This window comes from Heterodontus francisci, chromosome 4 (genome assembly GCF_036365525.1).
Source record: "Heterodontus francisci isolate sHetFra1 chromosome 4, sHetFra1.hap1, whole genome shotgun sequence".
NCBI classification, from domain to species: Eukaryota; Metazoa; Chordata; class Chondrichthyes; order Heterodontiformes; family Heterodontidae; genus Heterodontus; species Heterodontus francisci.
The window spans coordinates 157,781,295-157,807,108 of record NC_090374.1 but is presented as its reverse complement, the minus strand read 5'-3'; the positions used below and the strand labels follow the sequence as shown (position 1 = coordinate 157,807,108).

The 25,814-nt window shown below is 44.6% G+C and overlaps 1 protein-coding gene across 2 annotated transcripts in view; it reads right to left on the bottom strand.

Moving 5' to 3' along the window:
* Window positions 1-4,616, bottom strand: part of LOC137369356 (transmembrane protease serine 11C-like) — a 49,731-nt gene extending 45,115 nt beyond the window's left edge. Inside the window, exon 1 of one of the 2 annotated variants that reach the window (XM_068030442.1) lies at window positions 4,407-4,616. In XM_068030442.1, coding sequence (XP_067886543.1) covers window positions 4,407-4,411 — 5 coding nt within the window. In that variant the 5' untranslated portion in view covers window positions 4,412-4,616. The remainder of the gene's footprint in view (window positions 1-4,406) is intronic. The other variant, XM_068030443.1, reaches the window with a different exon arrangement.
* Between the last annotated feature and the right edge of the window lie 21,198 nt (window positions 4,617-25,814).

Genomic DNA, 25,814 nt, shown 5'->3' with positions numbered 1-25,814 from the left:
CAGCTCTCCCAACTTTGGCACAAGCCCCCAGATGTTAGTAAGGAGGACTTTGCAGGGTCGACAGGGCTGGGTTTGCGGCTGTCGTTTCCGGTGCCTAGGTCGATGCCGGGTGGTCCGTCCGGTTTCATTCCTTTTTATTAACTTCGTAGCGGTTAGGTACAACTGAGTGGCTTGCTGGGCCATTTCAGAGGGCATGCAAGAGTTAACCACATAGCCGTGGATCTGGAGTCACATGTAGGCCAGACCAGGTAAGGACAGCAGATTTCCTTCTCTAAAGGACATTAGTGAACCAGATGTGTTTTTACAACAATCGACAATGGTTTCATGGCCATCATTAGACGAGCTTTTAATTCCAGATTTATTAATTAAATTCAAATTCCACCTTCTGCTGTGGTGGGATTCGAACCCATGTCCCCAGAGAAATACCCTGGGTCTCTGGGTTACTAGCCCAGTGATAATACCACAACGCCACCGCCTACCCGATCCATCTCGGCCTCCTCCTGAAGTCCCCAGCATCACAGATGCCAGACTTCAGCCAACTCGATTCACTCCGCGTGATATCAAGAAACGACTGAAGGCACTGGACACTGGAAAAGCTATGGGCCCTGGCAATATTCCCGCAATAGTATTGAAGACCTGTGCTCCAGATCCTGCCGCACCCCTAACCAAGCTGTTCCAGTACAGCTACAACACTGGCATCTACCCTGCAATGTGGAAAATTGCCCAGGTATGTCCTGTACACAAAAAGCAGGACAAATCCAACCCAGCCAATTACCGCCCCATCAGCCTACTCTCTATCATCAGGAAAGTGATGGAAGGTGTCACCAACAGTGCCATCGAGCAGCACTTGCTTAGCAATAACCTGCTCAGTGACGCTCAGTTTGGGTTCCGCCAGGGCCACTCAGCTCCTGACCTCATTACAGCCTTGGTTCAAACATGGACAAAAGAGCTGAACTCAAGAGGTGAGGTGAGAGTGACTGCCCTTGACATCAAGGCAGCATTTGACCGAGTATGGCATCAAGGAGTCCGAGCAAAACTGAGGTCAATGGGAATCAGGGGGAAAACCCTCCGTTGGCTGGAGTCATACCTAGCGCAAAGGAAGATGGTTGTGGTTGTTGGAGGTCAATCATCTGAGCTCCAGGACATCACTGCAGGAGTTCCTCAGGGTAGTGTTCTAGGCCCAACCATCTTCAGCTGCTTCATCAATGACCTTCCTTCAATCATAAGGTCAGAAGTGGGGATATTCGCTGATGATTGCACAATGTTCAGCACCATTCGTGACTCCTCAGATACTGAAGCATTCCGTGTAGAAATGCAGAAAGACCTGGACAATATCCAGGCTTGGGCTGATAAGTGGCAAGTAACATTCGCGCCACACAAGTGCTAGGCAATGACCATCTCCAACAAGAGAGAATCTAACCATCTCCCCTTGACATTCAATGGCATTACCATCGCTGAATCCCCCACTATCAACATCCTAGGGGCTACCATTGACCAGAAACTGAACTGGAGTCGCCATATAAATACCGTGGCTACAAGAGCAGGTCAGAGGCTAGGAATCCTGAGGTGAGTACCTTACCTCCTGACTCCCCAAAGCCTGTCCACCATCTACTAGGCACAAGTCAGGAGTGTGATGGAATACACTCCACTTGCCTGGATGGGTGCAGCTCCAACAACACTCAAGAAGCTTGACACCATCCAGGACAAAGCATCCCGCTTGATTGGCACCCCATCTGCAAATATTCACTCCCTCCACCACTGACGCACAGTGGCAGCAGTGTGTACCATCTACAAGATGCACTGTAGCATTGCACCAAGGCTCCTTAGACAGCACCTTCCAAACCCGCGACCTCTACCAACTAGAAGGACAAGGGCAGCAAATACATGGGAACACCACCACCTGAAAGTTCCCCTCCAAGTCACACACCATCCTGACTTGGAACTATATCGCCGTTCCTTCACTGTCACTGGGTCAAAATCCTGGAACTCCCTTCCTAACAGCACTGCGGGTATACCTACCCCAAATGGACTGCAGAGGTTCAAGAAGGCAGCTCACCACCACCTTCTCAAGGGCAATTAGGGATGGGCAATAAATGCTGGCCTGGCCAGCGATGCCCACATCCCATGAATGAATAAAAAAAAATATGGAGACCAAAACTGCGCATAGTACTCCCAGGTCAGGTCTCACCAAAGACCTGTATAATTGTAGTAATGCTTCCTTATTCTTGTACCCCAATTCCCTTGCAATAAATGACAACATGCTATTTGCCTTTCTCGTTGTACCTGCATACTAACTTTCTGTGTTCCTTATATGAGTACACCCATCCACCTGAACATCAACATTTACAAGTTTCACGCCTAATAAAAAAATATTTCGCTTTTCTATTCTTACCACATTTTCCAACATTATACTTCATCTGGCACCTTGTTGCCTACTCAGTTCACCTGTTTATATCTTTTTTGCAGCCTCTTTGTGTCCTCTTCACAGCTCACATTCCCAACCAGCTGTGTATCATCAGCAAACTTAGATAAATTACTCTCAATCTCTTTGTCTAAGTCATTAATATAGATTGTAAATAACTGAGCCCCAGCACTGATCCTTGCAGCACTCCACTAGTCACAGCCTGCCAATTTGAAAATGCACCATTTATCCCTACTTTCTACTTCCTGTCTGTTAATCAAATCCTCTATCCGTGTTAACATATGACCCCCAACTCCATGAACCCTTAACTTCTGTGTGGAACCTGCTGTATCATATACTATTGTAGTGGAAGTGCTAGACGTTCGTAAATAAACTCCAGTTACCTTAACCCACAGACTAATATCTTAATTCCGTATGAAGAGTATAGTAACCCAGATATTACAGCAGCTTATCAAATGCCTTTTGGAAACTCATGTATACTGCATCTACAGGTTTCCCTTTGTCTACCCTTCTTAGTTATATCCTCAAAAAAAACTAAAAAATTTGTCAAACACAATTTCCCTTCCATAAAACCATGCTGACTTTGTCTAATCATACTATGATTTTCTAAGTGCATTGTTAACACTTTGTAATTATTAAATCTGTTGGCTTATCATCACAGCTTGTTATATTTTGAACTGTTCTATATAACTATAATATTGTCTGAATATTGCAATAAATATTCCTTTGTAGAATCACTAACATATTGAATAGTTTGCATTCATTTGGTATATGAGTTATATTATTGTGGAATCTACGTATGAAAAATAGAGTCTGTCCTCAGGGGGATTAAGGCATGTGCAGTGTTTCATTGAAGGTTTCAAACTAAACTAGAAATTAGTCGAAAAGTTAATAGTCCACATTCTGGCCAGGGCATCTTGTGCATTGAGAGCTCATATCAGAAATGCAGACATGTATTGCCCATAGTAGTCAAAACATTAATGAGAGCATAAAAGTCAGAAAACTGATCCCGATTCCTCCATTGAATTCAGCACAGGAAACACTGAACTACAAGCACAGTCCTCTGACATGCATCTTCAACATAGATCTCACAAAAGAAATCTAGATCTGTGATGCAGAAGTCTTCATTTGCTGTAGATGCTTGGTATTTGTGTCGCTATCATATGTCTCACACATGGCTCTCTCTCATGTGTCTAGGTTGGACTGCAGATTTGTAAAGCTCTCAATCCTGGCTCCTACAACTTTGGACTCTTGAGCATCCCAATTTTAATTGCTCCACCACTTGCCTTCAGCTGCCTCAGCCCTAAGCTCTGGAATTCCTTCCCTAAACCTCTTCGACTCTCTACCTTTCATTCTTGCTTTAAGACACTCCTTAAAACCTACCTCTTTGACCTAGCTTTTGAGCATCTGCCTTAATATCGCCTTATGTGGCTTGGTATCTAATTTTGCTTTACAATGCTCCTGTGAAGCGTCTTGGAAAGTTTTATTGCATTAAAGGCGCTATATAAATATAAGCTGTTGTTGAAAATGCCATTTATGCTAAATGTAAAAAGTGGAGCTACTAAATAGGAAAACATTCCTGTGAATTGGCATTCCCTATAGCTTTAAGCTTGTTTATATAGTTTGTTAAAATTCACAAGCAGAGCTCTAAATCAACACATGATTCGGTTACCAAACTGCAGAGCATTGAGTAGGTTAAATTTTTAAAGAACGCTTGTACCTTCTAACTACTTCAGCAATCAAATTTACATAGTTTATACTTCAACCCTATCAGGCGTTTCAGTCCAAAGTGTTTTCTTCTGAAGGTTCTTCAGTGAATTTGTGGGATGGTAACAGAAATCTAAAACCAAACTTGTCAAACCTTCTGAATCCTGAGACATCTTGCCAGCTGTAAAAGTTCAGCAAAGCGTTGTTTCTTTTTTAAACATTGACTAGTCTGAGAAAGCAAAAGACTATCGGAAGGTAAATAAGGTTTCAACCTTACCTCATACACAGTGATACTACAATAAGTAGAAGTGATGATCTTTGATATCCACACACGTTCTTTTTCCAGGCAGAAGGTCAAAAATGGAAAATATGGGAACAACTGATTGAAGCAAGCAATCTTATAGACATAGATAATAAGTCATTTCAGAAGCGTCATATAACATGTCAGCATGCATGTGTACACAAGATTGCACAATAGGAAGGAACTGCAATGAGGAAAAGATTTTGCATGAACTTGATGCTGCCTGTTATTCAGTAACCCAGTCTGATTGTGAGCTGTATATTAGTCAGCAGGAGTTCAGTTTTCACCTGAGCTGTGTAAGGATTTAGCAATTGACATCTGTTACTGCCTATTGTACCATCATACCATGATTGGTGTTTGCAAGTATAAAAACATGGATGAAGTGGTTCTAGTTGTGGAGGTCGAGATACTGTGCCGAAAGGGGCAACTAGACTATGTGCTCGACCCAGAGGAGGAATCGGGTGATACTGTTTTGCTTCTCTGTAAATTACTGCTTAAATACTGAAATATATTAATACTCTTGTGCTTGAAATACAACTGGTGTATCCAATTTGCTGTCACCTGAAAATATATCACAGCTGTTGAACAGGACTACTATATTCCACCACTGGAAGACACAAGTTTTTAAGAAGGCTGCATTTATCATTGTGACAAACTTGCCAAATATTTCGGAAGGATTTTCTCTGTCCTCCAGCTGTAAAAGCATGTATTTGAATGATAAAACCAAGCTGAATATTTGTAACTGTGAAGTGTTTTATGCCTTATAAAGGTACAAATGTATGAAAATGATCAGGAAAGATGGTCCAGTACATCCATGCTCACTCAATGTTAGACAGAGCAACATTTTGCTCCACTCTCTCAATGGTTAGAAATGCAAACTCCCGGGGGAGTCAAAATACAGACAGAATAAAACAAATGGGGCTAATTTCAGGAAGACTCTGGAAAATTCCTCCTGATTCCCAAATGCAACCAAGCAAGTTCCAGGAATCCATACTGGACATACTTACATAACTCATACCTCTCCCCAGTGAGTTTATCCCAGTGTCTTTAGGAAATTAAGACAGGTTCCATCTCCATCCAGTTCCATAAATACCCAATCTCGCTTTATCCCTTCAGAAGCCCCACCTGCCAAAATAATATACATTATACTCTCGAAATCTATAACATCCTGTAACTTATCCAAGAAAGGATATACGGACAGTTCTAGCAACTACAGGCCAGTTATTTTAACAACAGCAGTGGGTAAGGTTTTAGAAACAATAATCAAGGAAACAATCAACAGGCACTCGGGTCGGATTGGTTTGAATTAATTAGGAGAGCCAGCATGGATTTGTGAATGGCAGATCATGCTTGACTAATCTAACTGAATTTTTTAATGAAGTAACAGGGAAGGTTGATGAAGGGAATGTGATAGATATTGTCTATATGGATTTTAAGCAAGCATTTTATAAGGCACCACATGAAAGGCTGGTTAACAAAATTGAGGCTCATGGAATAGGAGAGTCAGTGCCCAACTGGATGAAAATTGGTGCAAAGAAGAAAACAGTGACTCATGGTAAATTGTTGTTTTTCAGACTGGAGGATGGTAGACAGTGGTGCTCCCCAAGGGGTAGTGCTGGGACCACAGCTTTTTTTGCTACATAGAAATCATCTTTGATATTGGAATACTGAGTGGAATTTTACAATTTGCCAATGATATCAAATTTGGAGGTGTGGCAAACAATGAGGCTGAATATGAACAGCCTGCAACAGGTCAAAGACGGGCTAGGAGAATGGGCAGACAAGTAGCAGATGGAATTTAATGCAGACAAGTGTGAGGTGATGCATTTTGGCAGAAGGGATAGGGTGAGGCAATATAGACTTAAGGTTGCAGTTCTAAAGAGTGTGCAGGAACAGGGAGACCTGGGGGTGCCTGTGCATTAATCTTTGAAGGTGGCAGGACATAATGAGAGAGTGGTTAACAAAGCATATGGGATCTTGGACTTCATAAATAGAGGCAGAGTATAAAAGCAGGGAAGTTATGCTGAACCTTTATAAAGCTCCAGTTAGGTTCCAACTATAGTATTGCGTCCAGTTCTGGTCATTAGAGCATGGCTACCCGACCCAAACCCGATGGGACTTGACGACATGTGTCGGGTTTGGGTCGGGTCACTATTCTGGGTCCGGCATTCGGGCTCGGGTCGGGTCGGACACACTCTATCACCACCTCCAGTACGTGGCTCCAATTTTAATGCACTTTTTAAACAACCTTTCAAGTCCAGTTACAGTTTTTGTTGCTTATCTGCACAAGCTTAACAAGTGAAAAACAGAAGCTAGGTTAACTGAACATTCCGGTGGTTGGGTTGGGTCGGGTCGGGCGCGGGAAAAAAAATGAAAGGGCACGGGTTGGGTCAGGCTCGGGTCGGATGTGGTTCTTTTGGGCTTGGGCCGGAGTTCATTTGCAGGCCCGAGCTGGCCTCTACTAGTCATCACTTTAGGAAGGATATAAGTGTTCTTGAGATGGTGTAGAGGAGATTTACCAGAATGGTTCCAGGGACGAGGGATTTTAGTTGCAAGGTTATATTGGAAAAGCTGGGGTTGTTCTGGTTGGAGCAAAGGAGATTGACGGGAGATTTGATAGAGGTGTACTATATTATGACGGGCTTAGATAAATTAGACAGGAAAAAACTGTTCCCATTAACTGGTGGTACAAAGACGAGGGGACACAGATTGAACATTTGGGGCAAGGGGGAATGTGAGGAAGAACTTTTTTAAGTAGCGAGTGGTAATGACCTGAAACTCACTGCCTATGTGGATGGTGGAAATGATCAATGATTTTAAAAGGAAATTGGATGGGCACTTGGAAGGATAAAATTTGCAGGGCTATAGGGATCGAGCAGGGGAGTAGGACTGACTGGATCACTCTGGCATGGACTCATTGGGCTGAATGGCCTCCTTCTGTGCTGTAAATGAATCTGCGACTCTAGGCCATTCTATATATCGTAATGCTGAAAACAGAGACATTTTGTCAAAGCTTTTCGTCTTGCACTCATCAGGACAATTCGCAAGAATACCAATGTAAGGGAAAGCAACAAATTTATAGTGTATGAAAAGAGAGTGCTGCTTGATTGGCAAGTGGACTCTGATTGGTAGAGGTGTTGCCAGTGTATGGTGACTGACAGTTAACTGCCACGCTTTGTTTGAAACTTAAACCAGGAAACTTGACTCTGATTGGTAATCGCCCTGAGGACTAAACCAGCGAATGGCTGTCAATTATTTTGTTTAGCTGAAACAGGCGCAATGTGTGTACATGTTCTTTCTGTCTACAAAGAACAGGGCCTGTGTAGTAATATATGTAGGTTCCAGTACGATCAAATGCGCTATACTGCGAGCTCGATTGACAATCTTAAATTGGTCGCCAGCATAATTCTTAACACACTGAGGATTATTTAGCAGGGTCACTGACCCGAAACGTTAACTCTGCTTCTCTCTCCACAGATGCTGCCAGACCTGCTGAGTATTTCCAGCATTTCTTGTTTTTATTTCAGATTTCCCGCATCCACAGTATTTTGCTTTTATTATTTAGCAAATATTGTTCAATTGCAGAATCACATCTAATGTTGGACACTGTGTTTTGAGTTTTGCAAGCATGGGCTAGTTGGGTACAGTCTGGGCCATGCTGTTTGATATGATCTGCCAGTCTTTGGGACGTACAGCCTATATACCTAGCATCACACTGGCATTGAAATTCATATATCACATTACTCATTTGTGTGATATGCAGAACATCTTTTTGGCTTGACAGCAGCATCCTGTTAGTGGTGAACACCACATGTGTTGTTACTGCATAGTAGCAGCGAGAAACAACTAGCTTTACCTGTTGCTCAAATCTTTGGGATACATTAACCTTCCAGGGTAATCTGAGGCAGACTGGACACTTTTCAGGGATGAAAATTACGACCTTAGGCCTGTTCATAAATTTGGGCAATATACAGCGAGAAATGATCTGATCAGGGTAGCCATTGTCACGCAGGATGCCTTTGATTCGCCCTATTTTAGCATCAATCTTGCATGGTGAGCAAATTGCTCGGGCCCTATTTACAAGGTTGACAATAAGACCAATCGTATAGCACGTGGAACTGTAAGAATACCAACGCGTGTATTGACCAGTGAAGGTAGGCTTGCGGTAGACCGTGGTAGAGACCCATTAGCAGATTTCTCAAATAGTACGTCAAGGAAAGGGAACACATTTGACTGCTCCATTTCAAAGGTGAATTTGAGCGCAGGATGGAGCCCAGTAAGACACATAAGGAAATTATTACATGCAGCTGCGTATTCAAATATAGCAAACGTATCATCTACATATTGGAAATATGCAAGACGTAGGAGGTTAGGTGTCATTGCCTCGAAGGCATGTTTCTCATGGAACCCAAGAAATATGTTTACGAGAGCTGGGCAACATCATTGTTGACAAAAGTGGCTGTGATGGCAGGTTTCGCAATCACAGATGACGAAAGAAAAAAGCCCTTACTTCTCCACTATGAAGATGAAGAATTGGAAGATATCTTTGAGACACCTACACCTGAGCAAAATGACTATGACTCAGCAAAAAATGCACCAATAACCTATTACACGCCCAAGAAAAATACCATATATGAAACAATTGTCTTCTGGTGCACTAAGCAAATGAGACAATTGACCAATATTGCATACGACTGAGGCAACTAGCAACCATGTGACTTTAGTGACGGTGAACATGTCAAACGGGAAATCAAAACACAAATGATCGAACATTGTCTCTCTAATCAACTACGCCAAAAAGCACTTGAAAAAGACAGAAAGCTGCTGGAGCAGTTGGAGTTAAGATCACTACCACTCTCAGAGTCCAGAGCCAGTGAAGAGGACATGAAAAATTATTGGCAGGTAAAATCAAGGAAAACCCAAAGATGTACATTAAGAGCGAGAGAATAACGAAGGAAAGGGTCGGGCCTATCAGAGATGTACAAGGGAACTTACGTGTGGATGCAGAGGATGTGGGCAGGGTTCTTAATTAGTTTTTTGTCTCTGTCTTCACAAAGGAGAGGGTTGATGTAGACATTGTAGTTAAAGAGGAGGAGTGTGAAATATTAGATACAATAAACATATTGGGAAAGGAAGTACTAGAGGGTCTGACATCCTTGAAAGTGAATAAATCACCAGTGTCAGATGGATTGCATCCCAGGTTGTTAAAGAAAGCCAGGGAGGAAATAACGGATGCTTTGAGGATCATCTTCAAATCCTCACTCGATACAGGCGAGGTACCAGACGATTGGAGGTTTGCGAACATTGTACCATTCGTTAAAAAGGGTGCAAGGGATAGGCCAAATAATTATAGGCCAGTCAGTCTGACCTCAGCAGTGGGTAAATTGTTAGAATCAATTCTGAAGGACAGGATAAACTGCCACTTAGAAAGGCACAGATTAATCAGGGATAGTCAGCATGGATTTGTTAGGGGAAGGTCATGTCTTACTAATGTAATAGAGTTTTTTGAGGAAGTACCGGGAGCATTGATAAGGATAGTGCAGTGGATGTGGTCTACATGTGGACTTTAGTAAGGCATTTGACAAGGTCCCGCATGGCAGACTGGTCAGTAAAATGAAAGCCCATGGGATACAGGGGAATGTGGCGAGTTGGATCCAGATTGGCTCAGGGACAGGAAACAAAGGGTAATGGTCGACGGATGTTTTTGCGAATGGAAGGCTGTTTCCAGTGGCATTCTACAGGGCTCAGAGTTGGGTCCCTTGCTGTTTGTGGTATATATTCATGATTTGGATTTAAATGTGGGAGGCATGATTGAGAAATTTGCTGATGACACAAAAATTGGTCATGTAGTTGATAGTGAAGAGGATAGCGGTAGACTCCAGAATAAAATCAATGGTTTGGTTGAGTGGGCGGAAATGTGGCAAATGGAATTCAATCCAGAGAAGTGTGAGGTAATACATATGGGGAGGGCAAATAAAGTGCAGGAATACAAAATAAATGGGAGGATATTGAGAGGGGTAGAAGAAGTGAGAGAGCTTGAAGTGCACGTCCACAGGTCCCTGAAGGTGGCAGGACAAGTAGATAGAGTAGTGAAGAAGGTATATAGAATGCTTTCCATTATTGGCCAAGGTATAGAGTACAAAAGCAGGGATGTAATGCTGGAACTGTTTCAAATGCTGGTTAGGCCACAGCTGGAGTATTGTGTACAGTTCTGGTCACCACATTACTGAAAGGACATAATTGCTCTGAAGAAAGTAGAGAGGAGATTTACAAGAATGTTGCCAGGGCTTGAAAGTTGCAGCTATGAGGAAAGATTGGACAGGCTAGTGATGTTTTCCCTGGAATTGAGGAAGCTGAGGGGAGACTTAATTGAGGTGTACAAAATTGTGAGGGGCCTAGATTGAGTGGACAGGAAGGACCTGTTTCCCCTGGTGAGGAAGTCAGTTACCAGGGGACACAGATTTAAGGTGAGTGGTATAAGGATTAGGGAGGACATGAGGAAAACCTTTTTCACCCAAAGGGTGGTGGGTGTCTGGAATTCACTGCCAGGAATGGTGATGGAGGCAGACACCCTCAATTCTTTTAAATGGTACCTGGACATGTACCTGAGGGCGGCACAGTGGCGCAGTGGTTAGCACCGCAGCCTCACAGCTCCAGGGACCCGGTTTCAATTCTGGGTACTGCCCGTGCGGAGTTTGCAAGTTCTCCCTGTGACTGCGTGGGTTTTCACCGGGTGCTCCGGTTTCCTCCCACAGCCAAAAGACTTGCAGGTTGATAGGTAAATTGGCCGTTGTAAATTGCCCCTAGTGCAGGTAGGGATTGTGGGATTACTGCAGGGTTAGTATAAATGGGTGCTTGTTGGTCCTCACAGACTCGGTGGGCCAAAGGGCCTGTTTCAGTGCTGTATCTTAAAATAAAATAAAGAGAGGCCCACCATGGGCCCCACCAATATTGCTGGCGGTGGTGATGCCTCGTGGGGGCCCCACTGCCGCTTGGTGGGCCAAATTTACATATTTAAATAAATGTAAATTAACAAATTAATTACTTACCCACTCCTGCCATCTGTCCCACTCCGATATTGGTGCCGGTGGGCCGGCACTCCCGCGCCTTTGAATCTCTATCTGGCGATCCGATGCGGGACACTGGTGGGGAGGGGGAGCAGGTAAGTATTTCATTGCGGGAGGGGCGGGGAGCAGGGTCAAACTAATCTGATTGGTGGAGAGGATCGTGGAAAGGGGTGAATTTAAAAGTTTATGTGAATTAATGACCTACTTACTCCTATTGGCCGGCCCGCTGCGATATTCAGGTAGGTTGCCGTGACTCCCATGCCTTCAGATCTCCATTTGGAGATCCGAGGCGGCACACTGATTGGGAGGGGGGAGCAGTTAAATTTTCAGGGCAGGAGGGGGTGGAGTAGGGAAAACTATTGCAATTGGTGGAGGAGATGGTGGAAAGGGATTGAAGGAAAAAGCTAATAAACTTTGTGGGGAGAAGGTCGGGATTGCACGATAAGTTTTTTTAGGGGGGAGAGGGCAATTAATAAAATTTAGTCATGGGGGTTGGTGGGGGAGGGGCTTGAATCTTTTATTAAATTTTTAATTTTAATTTTATCATGTATATAACTTTAAAATTTCAAATGCAATGGAAAGGCTTGAAGCCCTTTAGAAGTGGCACTGGACACCATTACCGGGGATGGAGCGCCCGCCCCCTCCATCCCATTGGGGGGATGGGGCGGGGGGGCAGTCCGCCCTGACCATGTAAATGAGGCACCACATATAATATCACGGCGGCTCCACGGAGTAAAACCCATGCATGCGAACCACCATCGATTACGGCGGTGGCCAAATAAAATCCAAGCCTATATATGCAAAGCATGTGCAGAGACGGACGAGAATAACAAACTGCAAATGCATGCGAACAGTTGTGTGCATAGTGGGTAACTTGGGCAACTCACAGTGTAAATGATAATGTATGCAAATTTTTAAAAAAAATTTTGTATGAAGAGAGGGTGTTTGGGATAGAAATGCAATACTGTACTAATGTGCCTCCTTGTGAGGAACTCACTGCAGGCAGCCATCATAAAATCAGTCCAATAAAGACACAGTACAAGCAAGTCTGTTGTCCTGTAAACTCATAACAGTTACTCAGTAGACTGCTGTGCTAATTTGGAACATTGAAGAAGTACAAACAAAAATGCTGGAATTGCACACCAGGTCACTCAGCATCTGAAAAGAGAGAGACAGATTAACATTGGTAGGGTTGTATAATTTGCAGCCTGGAATCCTATCTCAAGATGTGGACAGGTCAAAACTATGCACGCTGTGAATTTGTGGTTTGTGGTGAGTTCAACAATTTACTGCAATGTAATCATTCCCAGGTTTCTACTTCCTTTCCACTTAGCAACATTGATGGCTTGCGTAGATACAAATATGACTTCCTCAGACTATATTCTTCTGTTCCTTTTTGAAACAAAGGCATCAATTGGATTAAAATGAATCAGCTGCTTCCTCAGTCAGGTACTCCCTGAAATGTCGGTTGGGAAATTACATGTCTCTGACACCAGATTTACCATCCAACTGAAAGCAATTCCTAAGCATTTTGATGTCTTTGTTAAAATATTTGCCAAGAGTATTTGGTATGAATGCATTAATTGCTAATGTCATAAGTAACAATTTCAGCCAGCATTTCTCTCAATACTATACAAAACAATGTATTAAAGTACGCAATTTACCACATTCTGTTTCCAGTTCAAGTATTCCCAACAAGGCTTCCGGGGTTATCCAAAGTGCTGCCTCAATTTAACCTGTCATAAGTAAAAATTTCAGTCAGCATGTCTTAGAATCATAGAATCATAGAATGGTTATAGCACAGAAGGAGGCCATTCGGCCTGTCATGTTGGTGCTGGCTCTCTGCAAGAACAACTCACTGAGTCCCGTTACCTTGCCTTTTCCCCGTAGCCCTGCAAACTGTTTTCTCTTCAAATAATTGTCCAATTCTTTTTTGAAAGCCATGATTGATTCTGCCTCCACCACTCTTTCAGGCAGTGCATTCCAGATCCTAACCACTCGCTGTGTCAAAAAGTTTTTCCTCATGTCGTCGTTGCTCCTTTTGCCAATCACCTTAAATCAGTGCCCTCCGATTCTCGATCCTTCCAGTTTCTCCCTTATTTATTCTCTCCAGACCCCCTCATGATTTTGAGCAAAAATCTTGAAATAATATACAAAAAATGTAGGCCAGGGGATATGTGGGCTTTCCATTATATTCCACTGGAGTATGAGTCGCACTCCACTTTGCTCTAGAGTTAGGCTTGGATTCATAGTTCAACTTTTTGGCATTCATGCAGAGCAAAAGTTTACCAAATCAATGCTAAAGCTACAGTGTAAAAAGAGCCTAAAACAATGTATAATCTTGCATAATCTCACTGATTTTTGTTGGTTAGAGATTGAACACAAAATCTAGGCTGACACTTCAGTGCAGTACTGTTGGAAGTACCATCTTTCAGATGAGATGTTAAACTGAAGCCCTTAGGTGGACGTAAAAGATCCCATTGTACCAGTCAAAGAAGGGCAGGGGAGTTTTCCCCAATGTCCTTATTAACATTTATCCTTCAATCAATACCACCAAAAAACAATTTAATTCCTCTTATTGCAGTTCATGGAATCTTGCTGAGTGTATTTTGGTTGCCGAGCTACTCTACTTTAAAACAGTGACAATAGCTCAAAAGTAATTCATTGGCTGCAATGTGCTATGAGACATCCAATGGATGTGAAAAGTGGTACATAAATGTAAATCCTTTCTTTCTCAGTTGCCTCTACCTCACCCTGTTCCACATGACTTAGTGCTGCATTCCGATCACTATAGATGGGATAATTCAAGGAGCTCAGATCTTCTGAAGCTCTATTGCTCAGCCAAGGAACTGACACAACACCCCAGAATTTACTTTGTGCCATGCTAGTTGTTGCTAAGCCACAGTTATGGGCCAATTAAAAAGAAGGGGAGGCAGTGGCGTAGTGGTATTGTCACTGGACTAGTAACCCAGAGACCCAGGGTATTGCTCTGGGGACATGGGTTCAAATCCCACCACAGCAGACGGTGGAAATTGAATTCAATTAATAAATCTGGAATTAAAAAGCTAGTCTAATGATGGCCATGAAATCATTGTCAATTGTTGTAAAAACCCATCTGGTTCACTAATGTCCTTTAGGGAAGGAAATCTGCTGTCCTTACCTGGTCTGGCCCACATGTGACTCCAGACCCACAGCAATGTGGTTGACTCTTACATGTCCCCTGAAATGGCCTAGCAAGCCACTCAGTTGTATCTAACTGCTACGAAGTCAATTGGACTGCAGCAGTTCAAGAAGGTAGCTCACCACCACCTTCTCAAGAGCAATTAGGGATGGGCAATAAATGCTGGCCTAGCCAGCGACGCCCACATCCCATGAATGAATAAAAAAAAAAGAAGGGTTAATGGATGGGAAGTGGATTTTAATTTAGACATATATATATATAAGTCAAAACCCAAATCTGCTGATGGAACACAGTGGATCTGGCCAGACTAGTATAAAAAGGAGGACAACATTCAATGGATCCGGGCTAGATCAGCAGACGGCTTCAGAATGACTTACAGTGGGTAAATGTAGAAGGTAACAGGGAAAATGAATTACGTACAAAAAGGATAGGAATAGATAAGAATGAGTTTGGTGAGCACTCAGGGAAAGATGGAGTCAACATGAAAGACTAAACACATCTGACACGATTTTCATCTCTGCCCCTGACTGAATACCAAAAGTTCCTGCTCGCCTGCCCACTAAGTCAGGAGGTAGCTATGATTAAAGGGATTCTCACCTGTTGGCAAGAAGAACCGGACGGAGCTTTTGGAGACTTCTTTTGTTGGTCACATGAAGGTTTTGCACCTTAAAAGATTTAAAATCTCATGTAGCACTCCCTCAGTAATGCACTGAAGTGCCAGCCAAGATTGTGTACTCAAGTCTGTGGAGTGGGATTTGTGCCCACAACCTTCTGCCCACCACTGAGTTACAACTAACACCTGATTAACTCGATTGACAGAAAGGAGAATGAAGTCTGAGAGTCAGAGGTCAAAGATATTATGATGTCATGTAACTGTCTGTTCATGGCATCATGTCTGTCCTGGAATTGTAACATTGAGAGACCATTCTTATGATCTCATCATTGGGATTTTTAACAATTCATTATTACTACCCACTGTTTCGAATTATCATGTTTTAACTTATCTGCCATTTCTGTCCTTAATACTTCTAAGTTATTTTAGTGGCTTGACAGTCCTAGTGGATTTTCCATTTTATCTCATTAAAGGTCCAAGTTCATAAAATAATAGATGGATTAAGCACAGATAGAGGCTATTTAGTCCATTGTGCTAGTGCCAGCTCTTTGATACAGCTAGTGCAGAAGGAGGCCATTCGGCCTATCGTGTCCACACCGGCTCTCCGAAAGAGAAATTCCCTCAGTTCCATTCCCCTGCCTTCTCCCCATAACCCTGCACATTCTTCCTTTTCATACAACTGTCTAATTCCCGTTTGAATGTTTCAATTGAACCTGCCTCCACTACGTTCTCAGGCAGAGCATTCCAGACTTTAGCCACTCTCTGCGTGAAAAAGTTTTTCCTCATGTCACTTTTGCTTCTCTTACCAAATACTTTAAATCTGTGCCCTCTCGTTCTCGATCCTTTCACGAGTGGGAACAGTTTCTCTCCATCTACTCTGTCCAAACCCCTCATGATTTTGAATACCTCTATCAAGTCACCTCTCAGCCTTCTCTTCTCCAAGGAAAACAGTTCTAACTTCTCCAATCTATCTTCATAACTGAAGTTCCTCATCCCTGGAACCATTCTCGTGAATCTTTTCTGTACTGTCTCCAATGCCCTCACGTCTTTCCTAAAGTGTGGCCCCACAGCTGTGTAAATGTTTCCCTTTAAGTATATATCCAATTCCTTTTTGAAAGTTATTATTGAATCTGCTTTCACCATCTTTTCAGGCAGTGCGTTCAAGATCACAACAATTCGCCATACGAAAAAAGTGTTCCTTCATATTGACCCTGGTTTTTTTGACAATCACCTTATATCTTTGTCAGAAAGCAAAATACTGTGGATGCTGGAACTCTGAAATAAAAACAGAAAATTCTGGAAATACTCAGCAGGTCTGGTAGCATCTGTGAAGAGAGAAACAGAGTTAACGTTTCAAGTTGATGACCTTATATCAGAATAGAATCATAGAATCATAGAACAGTTACTGCACAAAAGAAGGGCATTTGGCCCATTCTGTCCACACCGGCTCTCTACAAAGAACAAAGAACAGTACAGCACAGGAACAGGCCATTCGGCCCTCCAAGCCTGCGCCGATCTTGATGCCTGCCTAAACTAAAACCTTCTGCACTTCCGGGTACCGCATCCCTCTATTCCCATCCTATTCATGTATTTGTCAAGTTGCCTCTTAAACGTCTCTATGGTACCTGCTTCCACCACCTCCCCCGGCAGCAAGTTCCAGGCACTCACCACCCTCTGTGTAAAGAACTTGCCTCACACGACCCCTCTAAACTTTGCCCCTCGCACCTTAAACCTATGTCCCCTAGTAACTGACTCTTCCACCCTGGGAAAAAGCTTCTGACTATCCACTCTGTCCATGCCACTTATAACTTTGTAAACCTCTATCATGTCGCCCCTCCACCTCCGTCGTTCCAGTGAAAACAATCCGAGTTTATCCAACCTGTCCTCATAGCTAATGCCATCCAAACCAGGCAACATCCTGGTAAACCTCTTCTGTACCCTCTCCAAAGCCTCCACGTCCTTCTGGTAGTGTGGTGACCAGAATTGCATGCAATATTCTAAGTGTGGCCTAACTAAAGTTCTGTACAGCTGCAACATGACTTGCCAATTTTTATACTCTATGCCCCGACCGATGAGGGCAAGCATGCCATATGCCTTTTTGACTACCTTATCCACCTGCGTTGCCACTTTCAGTGACCTGTGGACCTGTACTCCCAGATCTCTCTGCCTGTCAATACTCCTAAGGGTTCTCCCATTTACTGTATACTTCCCACCTGCATTAGACCTTCCAAAATGCATTACCTCACATTTGTCCGAATTAAACTCCATCTGCCATTTCTCCACCCAAGTCTCCAACCGATCTATATCCTGCTGTATCCTCTGAGAATCCTCATCACTGTCCGCAACTCCACCAACCTTTGTGTCGTCCGCAAACTTACTAATCAGACCAGCTACATTTTCCTCCAAATCATTTATATATACTACAAACAGCAAAGGTCCCAGCACTGATCCCTGTGGAACACCACTAGTCACATCCCTCCATTCAGAAAAGCACCCTTCCACTGCTACCCTCTGTCTTCTATGACCAAGCCAGTTCTGTATCCATCTTGCCAGCTCCCCTCTGATCCCATGTGACTTCACCTTTTGTATCAGTCTGCCATGAGGGACCTTGTCAAAGGCTTTACTGAAGTCCATATAGACAACATCCACTGCCCTTCCTTCATCAATCATCTTCGTCACTTCCTCAAAAAACTCAAATTAGTGAGACACGACCTCCCCTTCACAAAACCATGCTGTCTCTCGCTAATAAGTCCATTTGTTTCCAAATGGGAGTAAATCCTGTCCCGAAGAATCCTCTCTAATAACTTCCCTACCACTGACGTAAGGCTCACCGGCCTATAATTTCCTGGATTATCCTTGCTACCCTTCTTAAACAAAGGAACAACATAGGCTATTCTACAAGAGCAAGTCAGCTAGTCCCACTCCCCTGTCTTTTCTCTGTAGCCCTGCATTTTTTCTCTTCAGGTGCTTATTGAATTCCCTTTTGAATGCCCCGATACTTTCTGCCTCCACTATAATCTCAGATAGTACATTCCTGATCCTAATCATTTGTTGCATGCTGAACACAGAGTTGCATTGGGAAGCCTCAGCACATGAAGAGCCTTTAGCTAGGCAAGTTCTCATCATCTCTTCTTGAGTCTCCTACAGGTGCCGATGTCCAACCCTCGAGACCTTCTCCCTCTCCCTCTGCTGTCCCAGACGAAAATGAAGAAGAAGAAACAAAGTTACACCTTACAAGGACACCGTCCACCAGCCCAGATGCTCTCACCTCGGTGGGTCCTCGTGTGTGTGTCAATGGGGTGGCACTGGATGAACAGCATGATACTAGTGTGCAGGAGGAGGCGCCAGAGGCAGAGGGAGCTGTGGTCAAGAAGGACAGAGACAACCCTGCTCAGCTGAGCACATATGCAGGGCTTCAGAAGTCACAGGTAAGAAGATTATCGAGACCAGCAGCAGGAGATGTGTGTCTACATGTCGGAATTCACTGAGGCTGTGTGGGGCCATGGGCAGAGAATGGAGCAGTCCATCCAGCTCATGTGCACCACAATGGATCAGGATTTTGAGCGTGAGAGAGTGGCCAATCTCATGGAGATATGTGGCATCACTTGGAGTGCTTTCAGGAAATGCGCACTGACTTAACACAGGATGTATACAACAATATCCAACCAGGACCCATCAATAGTGCTAAAGGCGCAGAGATGTTTGGAGGGGATGCCAGTTGTGCCCATTTGGTGCTTCCCTCCAGTCATTAGGAGTGCCAGCCAAGGGCTGAGAATATCACCAAGGAGGATGAGGGTGCCGCCCCTCCCAGGGTGCCTTCATCATCCTCAGCCTCCTTGGCTCCTCTGACAGTGGGAACCTCTTTGTAGGAGGGCCCAGTAACAAAGGCTTCACCAGCAATGTCACAGGTGCAGCAGCCTCTGGAGATGCCCCACAGGCACCTGCACAATGAGGAAGATGACCATGTGCATCTCAGCTATAGGCAGGGACAGGTGAGCAGGCCTCCACCTCCTCTGGAGCCACAAGGGGGGCATTGTGTTGGAGGTAAGAGTTCAGATGTTCCAGGCTGCGTCTTCAATGGATATGTTAGCACAGGTACCTCAAAGTGACTTGCATACCATGCCCTTCAATCTGGGTCAGAGGGGCTTAGTTGAAACGTTCCTGAATAAGATGTTCCCTAACATTCAAGGCATCCAGACGAAACCTCTGTGTCCCGCGCAGTGCCTGGTCACCTCTCTCTGCAGCTGGAGCACCTCGATGTTCTACATCCTCCCTCTCCTCCTCTTCTCCCACCTCCTGCCCCTCCTCTTCCTCCAATGAATTGTCTCCTTCCAGGGCCTCCCCATCCTCAAGCTCCACACCTCTCTGGAGGGCTATATTACAGACAGTGCAACAGATCACCATAATAACCAAGACACTTGCAGGAGTGGATTGCAAAGCACCACCCAGGCACTGGAACAGCATCTTCAGAAGCCTAAAGGCCTGCTCAATGGTTGTTCAAATGAGCAGCTGGCAATCATTGTAGTGCTTCTGTGCCTCCATCTGAGGGTCTCGTAGAGGGGTCAGTAGCCATCTCTTCAAGGGATATCCCCTTGTTCCCCATGATCCATCCACAGACTTTGGGGGTGGAGTGAAGACCTGTGGCAGCCTGGCTTGGTGGAGGATGAAGACGTCATGGCAGGAGTGCGCACACATGAAGGAAGCTCTTGTGGTCACAGACCAGTTGAACTATGAGGCAGTGGAAGCCCTTCCTGTTGACGATTCTGACTGGGCAGTCACTGGGTGCCTTGATGGATTCACAGGTGCGATCAATGATGCCCTGCACCTGGGGGGATCCAGCGATGGTGGTGAAACTCACTACCCTCTGTGCCTGCAAGGCTTCATCTGCCATGAACTGATGGGACCATCCAGCTCTGCAAAGAGGGCATCAGTGACCTGCAAGATGCAGTTGGGTGCAGCCATCTGTGAGGTGTCGGCAAGGTTCACAGCGATCCTTGGAAGGAGCTGGACGCAAAGAAGTTCTAGGCCACAGTGATTTTTACAGCCACTGGCAGGCCATGGCAACCAGTGCTATGAGATGCGAGGTCTTTGGCGATGAGGGCACAGATGTCTTTGACCATCTATCTGGAGTGTCGCAGTCTCCTGCAGCATTGATTCTCGATCATGTCAAGGTAGCTCCTTCCTCGGTAGTAGATTCTATGCTGAAAGTACAGTCTCTGTGTGCTTCCTGCCCCTCGTTCCTCTCCCCTCCACCCGTCCGTGCAGGGATAACGCGCATATAATAAAAACGATGGAGCCAGCAGGAACATCGTGGAGCAAACCATCGACGTGCTGAAGCAATGCTTCTGATGCTAGACTTGCTCAGGGGGGAGCCCTCAAGTATGGTGCTGGAATGGGTGTCCAAATTCATGTTGGTCTGTTGCATCCTCCATAACATCGCCATGATGAGAACACAGCCATTGCATCAGGAATCTGGAGGCCACATCGGGAGGAGGAGGAGGAATTGGAGGAGGCGGGGAAGATACATCCTGGACACCTTCACTCTGGACAGGCTGTCAGAGAGTGCCTCTTCAGACTCCGGTTCCCATAGGCCAATTTCCCTTAACTACCATGGCTCCACCATTCCCCGCTGTTGCATCCAAGACAGCCCATCATACAGACCCCTTGGCCAGATTCCTACAATAAAAACCATCAATAAAAACCTTTCCATTAACATCGTTATCCAACAACACATGAAATTATACAAACAAAACTGAGCTATTCTCCCTTGTGCATTCCCTCACTCCCAGTCTTTGCCTGGCCTATTGTTCATATGAAGTGCTACTCCAGTGACTGCAGCATAGCAGGTGACTTGCAATGGGGGAGACTGCAGTTGGCTTTGTAGGATGTCCTTGAGCAGCTCTGGGACTAAAGGGCCTGGCTGTGGACAGCATCACCTTAGCATGGTTAGCAGCAACTACTGACAGAACAGTAGTGGTCAAAGAACACATGCTGTCCCTGAAAGGGGACAGCAGGTTCGTGCTCCATGGTACCACTACCACTCACAGGGTGGTACCTCAGCAATCCTAATATCTGTTGGAGGACAGATTGCTGCACTGCTGTGAGAGCCTGCATGTCCCTTTCAGCACTGAGATCCGCAGCCATGATGGCAGTAGAATGAACCTGCATGGCAGCAAGCATGGATCTCCCGTCCACCGTCTGAGCTCCCACTGCAGCACTGAGGTATTAGGTGGCTTCCACCTGTGCTGCAATGAAAGCTGAGACAGCGGCACATCATGGTGCATCATGGCTGGGTCTGCAAATGCTGCCACGGAGTTGGTTACCATTTCCACACTGGAAATTATGGGCTGCAAATTCTGCTGAGGACTCTGTTACAGCCGACCCCATGATGTGGGCCAACATGTCTCTGTCATACTCAGTGGTTGAAGGTGTGTCTGGCCCCCACCAGTTCACCATTGCATCCTTGTATTTCATGCCACCATCTCCTGCAACAGAGAAGGCAGAATGTCAATGGTTGTGTTGCATATGTGTTGGGTGATTTTTTTTTATTCGTTCATGGGATGTGGCATCACAGGCAAAGCCAGCATTGATTGCCCATCCCTAATTGCGGTTGGGAAGGTGGTGGTGAGCTGCCTTCTTGAACCACTGAAGTTCATGTGGTACAGGGCTGTTAGGGAGGGAGTTCCAGGATTTTCACCTAGCGACAGTGAATGAATGGCGATATAGCTCCAGGTCAGGAATGTAGGTGGTAGAGGTTGCAGCTTTAGAAACTGTTGTCAAAGGAGGCATGGTGAGCTGCTGCAGTGCATCTTGTAGATGATACGCACTGCTGCCATAGTGTGCTGGTGGTGGAGGGAGTGAATGCTTAAGGTGGTGGATGGGATGCCGATCAAGTGGATTGCTTTGTCCTGAATGGTATTGAGCATTGTTCGAGCTGCACTCATCCAGGCAACTGGAGAGTATTCCATCACACTCCTGATTGGTGCCTTTCAGATGGTGGGCAGGCTTCGGGGAGTCAGGAGGTGAGTTACTTGCTGCAGAATTCCCAGCCTCTGACTTGCTCTTGTAGGCACAGTATTTATGGCTGGTCCAGTTAAGTTTCTGGTCAATTGTTACTCCCAGGATGTTGATGGTGGGGCATTCAGTGATGGTAATGCTGTTGAATGTCAAGGGCAGATGGTTAAATTCTCTCTTATTGGAGATAGTCATTGACTGGTGCTTGTGTGACGCAAACGTTACTTAACACATACTAGCCCAAGGCTGAATGTTATCCAGAACTTGCTGCATGTGGGCATGGACTGCTTCAGTATCTGATGAGTTGCAAATGTTGCTGAACATTGTGCAATCATCAGCAAACATCTCCACTTCTGATCTTATGATGGAGGGAAGGTCATTGATGAAGCAGCTGAAGATGGTTGGGCCTAGGAAAGTACCCTGAGGAACTCCTGCTGGGATGTCCTGGGGCTGAGATGATTGGCCTCCAATAACCACAACCATCTTCCTTTGTGCTATGTTTGCTTCCACTCAGTGGAATTTTTCCCCTGATTCCCATTGACATTCAATTTTGCCAGGCTCCTTGATGCCACACATGGTCAAATGCTGCCTTGATGTTAAGGGCAGTCAGTCTCACCTCACCTCTGGAGTTCAATTCTTTTGTTTATGTTTCGACCAGTGCTGTAATAAGTTCTGGAGCTGACTGCCCCTGGCAGAACCCTAACTGAGAAATGAGGAGCAAGTTATTGCTGAGTAAGTGCTGCTTGATAGTACTGTCAACGACACCTTCCATCACTTTACTGATGATCAAGAGTAGACTGATGGGGCAGTAGTTGCTCGGGTTGGATTTGTCCTGCTTTTTGTGGACAGGACATACCTGGGCAATTTTCCACATTGTTGGGTAGATGTCAGTGTTGTAGATGTACTGAAACAGCTTGGATAGGGGTGCACTAGTTCTGGAGCACAAGTCTTTAGTACTACATCTGGGATGTTGTTGATATCACGTGGGGTAAATGGAATTGTCTGAAGACTGAGGTCTGTGACGCTGGGACCTCAGGTGGAGGCCGAGATGGATCATCCACTCGGCACTTCTGGCTGAAGATTGTTGCAAATGCTACAGCACTGACTTTCTAGGCTCTGCCATCATTGAGGATGGGGATGTTTGTGGAGCCTCCTCCAATTAGTTGTTTAATTGTCCACCACCAATCACGACGGGATGTGACAGAACTGTAGAGCTTTGATCTGATCCATTGGTTACAGGATTGCTTAGCTTTGTCTATCGCATGCTGCTTCTGCTGTTTAGCATGCATGTGGTCCTGTGTTGTTGCTTCACCAGGTTGGCATCTCATTTTTAGGTATGCTTGGTGCTGCTCCTGGCATGACTTCCTGCACTATTTATTGAACCAGGGCTGGCCCTCTGCCTTGACAGTAATGGTAGAGTGAGAGATTTGCTGGACCATGAAGTAACAGATGATGGTTGAATACAATTCTGCTGCTGCTGATGGTCCACAGCCCCTCCTGGATGTCCAGTTTTGAGTTGCCAGATCTGTTCTGAGTCTATCCCATTTAGCATGGTGGTAATGCCACACAACATGATATGGAGGGTGTCCTCAGTGTGAAGACAGGCCATTGTCTCCACAAGTACTGTCCGGTGGTCACTCCGACAATAAAGTCATGAACAGATGTATCTACAACAGGTAGATTGCTGAGGACAAGGTCAACAATTTTTTTCCATCTTGTTGGTTCTCTCACCACCTGCTGCAGCACCAGACTGGCAGATGTGTCCAAAAGGATTTGGCCAGCTCAGTCAGTAGTGGTACTACCAAGCCACTCTTGGTGATTGGTAGTGGACCCCATCAGAGTACATTCTGTACCCTCAGTGCTTCTTCCAAGTGGTGTTCAACATGGAAGAGCACTGATTCTTCACTTGATGGAGGGCAGTAGTTGGTAATCAGCAGGAGTTTCCTTGCCTATGTTTGACTTGATGCCATGAGACTTCATCGGGTCTGGAGTCAATTTTGAGGACTCCCAGGGTGAATTCCCCTCAAACTAAATACCACTGTGCCTCATTTATCCCGACTCTCTGTTTCCTGTTCATTAGCCAATCGTCTATCCATGCCGACATATTACCCCCAACACCATGAGCTCTTGTGTTGTAACCTTTTATGTGGCACGTTATCAAATGCTTTTTAGAAATCCAAATATACTACATCTACTGGCTCTCCTTTATCTACCCTGCTTATTACATCCTCAAAGAACTCTAATAAATTTATCAAACACAATTTCCCTTTGTTACAAGAGTTTTGTTTTTGTATTGAAAATTTAGAATTCTGTGTGTTTTTAAATCTGAAGAAAGGATTTTTCTGTGAACATGGATTGCTGAATCTTTGTGGGTTTGGACTGAATGAAATATACAGACTGCAAGGAACCTGTTTCCAAACAACTCAACAGGGGAATGTCAGGTCAAGATTTAGAATTGTAATGTGGCTTGATTGTTGAAGTTAGTTTCACTTTTGGGTTGTGAAGGACCAGTGAGTTGGACAAGGAGTAGGCATTTGAAATTTGTATGGAGAGAGAGAAAAGATCCAGAAAAAAAGAGTTACTTCTCTCTGTGGAGGAAGACTGCTTTGCAGAGAAGAAAGCCCTGTATGTCAGAGGTAATAGATTCCTTTTACCTCCTATCTTTGAAGCTTCCCTGCCTCAAGAGTGGTCCCTGTTGCCTCCTGTGTTTTGGGAGATCTGTTGCTACACCTTTGCTGAAAGACCGATGTGAAGCCTGCTGCAGACAAATTGCCTTGAATGCCTACCCATCACAGACTGTTCATCAACCTCGCCTGGAGAGACTTCAAGTGGCATCTGACTTTTCGACTCTGGAACACCTCACCATACTGAAAATATCTTACCAGAACATGCTAAACACAATCATTTTAATTTTTCCTTTTTATTCCTAAGAAACAGCTGTAAACCAAAAAAATCAATTTTCCCTGGTTAACCATTTTTTTTGTATGTGTGTGTACATGAGGGTAAAGGAAATAAGGACTTTTTCATATATATAGATTTATCTCATTAGTAGTTAAGACTTATTATTTCTTTTCTCATAAATAGTTCATGTTGCTATTGTTTAAAGAAACCTGGTTTGGTGTGCTTTATTCTGGGGGGCAAATAGAATGTTTAATTTGGCTATTCTTTGGTAGGCGGGAAACTTCATTTGATATGCTTTGACATGTGGAGTAGTGGGACTAAATTAACAGTGCATTTCTACTGCCTTGGTCATAACACCTTTCATAAAACCATATTGACTCTGCTTGATTGTATAATGATTTTCTAAAAGACCTGCTACTACTTCCTTAATGATGGATTCCAGCATTTTCTCAAGGATAGGTACTGTTCATTCAAGGTGGTGAATGGATGTCCAGCAAGGCGGTAACATTGGAGAAATCAGCTGAGAAATTTGGCTGCACAGCAGCCATTTGTGGGCACTAAGTGCCCTCTTAAGCCTGCAGTATGTCAGATCTCCGCAGGCCGCCACC